We start from the raw sequence: 3,768 nt of genomic DNA on the forward strand, positions 1-3,768 counted from the left end.
GCTGTTGTTAACGCATCTCGTTCTATAATTTTTAGTTGTACTAAAGTCTCTAAAGCGGCTGCTGTTCTCTCCGAAAATATATGAGCTGCAGCTGCAACATTCATTTTATTGAAACTTGAAGGTTTCAAGATATCCGCAGTGATATTTGGCGCAAGTTTCAACTGATAACGTCTTTGAATCTCTTCTAATTGCTCGAGATATCGAAACCGAACTTCATTACAAGGTAATTCTTCAGATTGCATAACCGTTACAGCTACTTTTATAATCAGATTATTCATTAGAGCTGATCGTAAATTTTTTAATAGATGAGGAACATCTGGAAATATATATAAAGAATCATCCGGTCGTACGGGATGAGTTATAAAGGGTGTGTTATTATCTTTGCCCACTTTGAAACCTAATGTTCGCCAAACAGCTTGGTTCTTTGATCCCATATCTGAGACAAGACCATGTACTTTGTAACCTATTTTTTCTACATCCTCAATTATTTCTAAAATTAATTTACACATGTCTTCTTCATCTGATGATTTTGTTGTAAGATGCCACGCGATGTTTTGTTTCCAATTTTCATTTAATCCTCTCAGCATAAAAACAACAACACTTGAACTTAGTGTATTTTTATCTTTACATGTTGTTTGACCGATGAAAGATCCTAAAGCCGTAAATAAAACAAAGAGAAGGAACACTAAATATAGGTATAATTTATTACTACATACGTAAGAAACATCAAAATTTATGTGAAAATTAGGAAAAATGCAAATTAAATAGAAAAATTTAAACTAATAATCTAAAGCTGTAAAATAAAGTAAAGAATTTTTTGGATTTGGATTGGAAAAAATTGTTGGAGAGCATATATAAGTGTGAAGTGGGTGCTTGATTTATACAAAATGAAATAAATATACAATGTTAACAAGTTATTTCTTATTCACAATAATAGAACTTACTTATTTCATCGTGTTACTTTAATTAAGATACCAATATCAAAAAACCATTTTGTAATTTTAATAAATATCTACTATCTTACTAATACTACTTTCTACTTTTAATAAATACTAAAAATATTAATTGCTCTATTTATTCTGTAAATAACAGTTGTTTCCAGGAATTGCATACTCGTCTATTATGTTGAGATGTTGTTCATTCTCCAAAAAATTCTCGTATTAAATTGACTGTACAAAAACAGTCAAATCACCATGATCATGTTACAGAAGGGGTGGGACCCGATTGCTCACGTCACCGATTTAATGTAAAAATATCAGATTAGCTGATCCAGTGGAAAAACTCCAAGCAACGGTCGCTGTGATCAATCGCAACGTGGTCAAACGGGGCGCTCCCTACAGACGACCAGTAGATTGATGGTGTTGTGACAATGAGCTATATTTTTATATTAATTTAACTATTTAATTATTTAATTTAAAAAATCTATTTCCATTTTAATGCTTTGTATTACCTGTGCTGACATCATACTCCAACGTTTTTTGAATATCCATCTCATCCATTAAAAGTACACAATCCGATTGATGTGAAGATTTGTGAGTTTTTCTTTTTTTTTCCATTAAGGAAATCACGTCTTTTAGCACGCCAGGGCTAAAATCTAGTTTATTTATATGTTTACATAATGTGGAATAAGATGGAAGAGGTAATCCCATATCTTTCTTTAAATACAAATATGCTTTCCATCCTACTGTAAGCCAAAGAACATATATCATCGTTTTATTTCATTATCATTCATGAATAAACAAGTACTCATAAACTATTCCACTTACCAGCATATCTTATTTGCGTAGCCAATTTTAAACATTCCGGGGACCATTTTGATTGTGAACCAATTAACTCTGATGCAAATTGTTTAAGAATTGGCATTTCTTCCAATTTTTTCGATAGTGTTGCATATTTTTTCTTCAAGTTTTTGTATGCTTTTATGTGTGCATTTGTGTGCTTCTCAGCTTTTAATCTCAATAGCCTTTCTTTTCCAAGTTTTGATTTAAGTATATTATTTTTTTGTTGTGTATGAACTAATTCTTTCTTAAAATATTTAATTAAATTGGCTTGTCTGATTGTTCCATTATTATTAGAATAGTATGCAGTTTGGAACGTTGTAACATTACTATCTTCCTCAGTTTGAGTGCCGGTATCTGCGGAAACGAACACAGGCTGACGATCATCATGCTGAACATTTGTGTCTACAAAATAAAGATAAGATTATGATTAAAATGTTTAAAATGACATAACATAATATTTACCACTTACCATTAATAACATTTTCTTCAGATAAAATAGTTGCAATTGGTTCAGTTTCATCTCGTGGACCTTCTTCAGAAAAAATAGTTGCAGAAAATACAATTTCATCTCGTAAACCTTCTTCAGAAAAAATAGTTGCAGAAGATACAATTTCATCTCGTAAACCTTCTTCAGAAAAAATAGTTGCAGAAGATTCAGTTTCATCTCGTAAACCTTCAGTAACAATTTCCTCATTTACAAAAATAGTAGGAATAGCATTGGGTTTTAATTTGCGCCATCCATCCTGCCGCCCACCTTCAAATTGTGAATCGTCAAAATGAAACTGCAACGACAACAAATATTAATTGCTTATTTATTATATTTGTTAAGAATTGCAGCAAATGTTTAACTATACAATTTTAAAACCTAGTATATTAATAACACACTTGCTAAGTCTCGATACCTATTATGTCTTATTGTTAGTTAAATCAAATTTAATAATTTTTGATTTGCAAATTGTCCTGTACTAGGTTTTACAATTGAACACTATAGTATAAAATTATTAGTTACATCAAATAATATTATCAATACCTCACATAACCTCGAATTCTCTTTCGGATATGTATTACATTGCTTGCTCCAAATTTCTTTACGCTGTTTATCGCGAGGAAATCTAAATAGACGAAATCCTTGTTCCGCACGATTACGACAATTCTTTGCACAACAGGCTGGCATTATTAAATGTATTTCCGTTCCGAACTAAATATTTCCTTCCTTCAACAAATTTTACACTACCTCCTATTTTACACAGTCGCTTTTCTCGTAGTGTCACCGTGACTGCAATTAATAATGCTCGATAATAGTGCTCGATTGTATATGTATAGAATACAGACCTGACAGACCAATACAGACTGCCGCTCTCGTACGACACACACTCACACATACTTCGTGGACCCAAAATGGCGCCCGTGAGAAAACCTTCCTTTACGCCGTCGTCCATTTACCGACCTTGGCTGTAGCTGCTTAGCACGCATTTCGGGTATCGCGTCTCGCGTCTCACCAAGCGTCGAGTCTCGAGTTGGCAAATCGACGATGCGTTGCGTTACATTTATGTTTCCACTTACGAATTTTAATTGTTATGTTTATAAATATATATTTATTTAATTATATTATATATGAAATTTATAAATATAAAATTTACAAATATAATTAAATAAATATTAACAAACATAAAAATTAAAGTTTGTAAGGATAATGTATAAAAATAGCAATCCTTGTTTTTGCCCATACGCTTTTTTATCTGAAAAAAGTCCTACATTAAAAACATTAACTTTAGCACAGTATAGCATAATATTTAAAAATATTTAAATGCATAATAATAATTAAATAAATATTAACTATCGAGAAAAAAATTGTAGTGTTGTTTTTACTCTTATTAAGTATATAATTTTAGCTATCCATGTTTAAACGACCAAATCACGAGCGCCAAAAGAGAGATATTGGATTAAAATAGAAACAATTTATTAAACAAACAATACACACGGTTAA

General features: G+C 31.1%; 1 protein-coding gene across 5 annotated transcripts; it reads right to left on the reverse strand.

Annotated features, from left to right (window-relative positions):
• Window positions 1-901: 901 nt before the first annotated feature.
• LOC139784269 (uncharacterized) lies at window positions 902-3,371 on the reverse strand. 5 transcript variants are annotated; one of them, XM_071723430.1, is made up of 6 exons: window positions 3,160-3,371; window positions 2,812-3,057; window positions 2,251-2,563; window positions 1,767-2,183; window positions 1,451-1,684; window positions 902-1,334 (listed from the first exon to the last, which is right to left on the reverse strand). In XM_071723430.1, the coding sequence occupies exons 2-6, from the start codon at window positions 2,953-2,955 to the stop codon at window positions 1,261-1,263; spliced, it is 1,182 nt and encodes a 393-aa protein (XP_071579531.1). In that variant the 5' UTR covers window positions 2,956-3,057; window positions 3,160-3,371; the 3' UTR covers window positions 902-1,260. The 5 variants fall into 5 exon arrangements, with proteins under 5 accessions (XP_071579531.1, XP_071579534.1, XP_071579533.1 ...); XM_071723433.1 differs by having other exon boundaries at window positions 3,156-3,371; XM_071723432.1 differs by having other exon boundaries at window positions 3,114-3,371.
• Between the last annotated feature and the right edge of the window lie 397 nt (window positions 3,372-3,768).

This window comes from Temnothorax nylanderi, unplaced genomic scaffold (assembly GCF_030848795.1).
Source record: "Temnothorax nylanderi isolate EJ_2023f unplaced genomic scaffold, tnyl_v1.0 TNYL_tig0603_pilon, whole genome shotgun sequence".
In the NCBI taxonomy this organism is placed as follows: Eukaryota; Metazoa; Arthropoda; class Insecta; order Hymenoptera; family Formicidae; genus Temnothorax; species Temnothorax nylanderi.

What these genes read in the sequence shown, in the direction of transcription:
- LOC139784269 (XM_071723430.1), bottom strand. Translation starts at nt 2,955, where the DNA reads ATGCCAGCCTGTTGTGCAAAGAATTGTCGTAATCGTGCGGAACAAGGA. An exon ending in TACGCAAATAAGATATGCTG is followed by an intron (nt 1,685 to 1,766) that starts GTAAGTGGAATA and finishes TTTGGCTTACAG; the next exon opens with TAGGATGGAAAGCATATTTG. An exon ending in GGAGTATGATGTCAGCACAG is followed by an intron (nt 1,335 to 1,450) that starts GTAATACAAAGC and finishes GGTCGTCTGTAG; the next exon opens with GGAGCGCCCCGTTTGACCAC.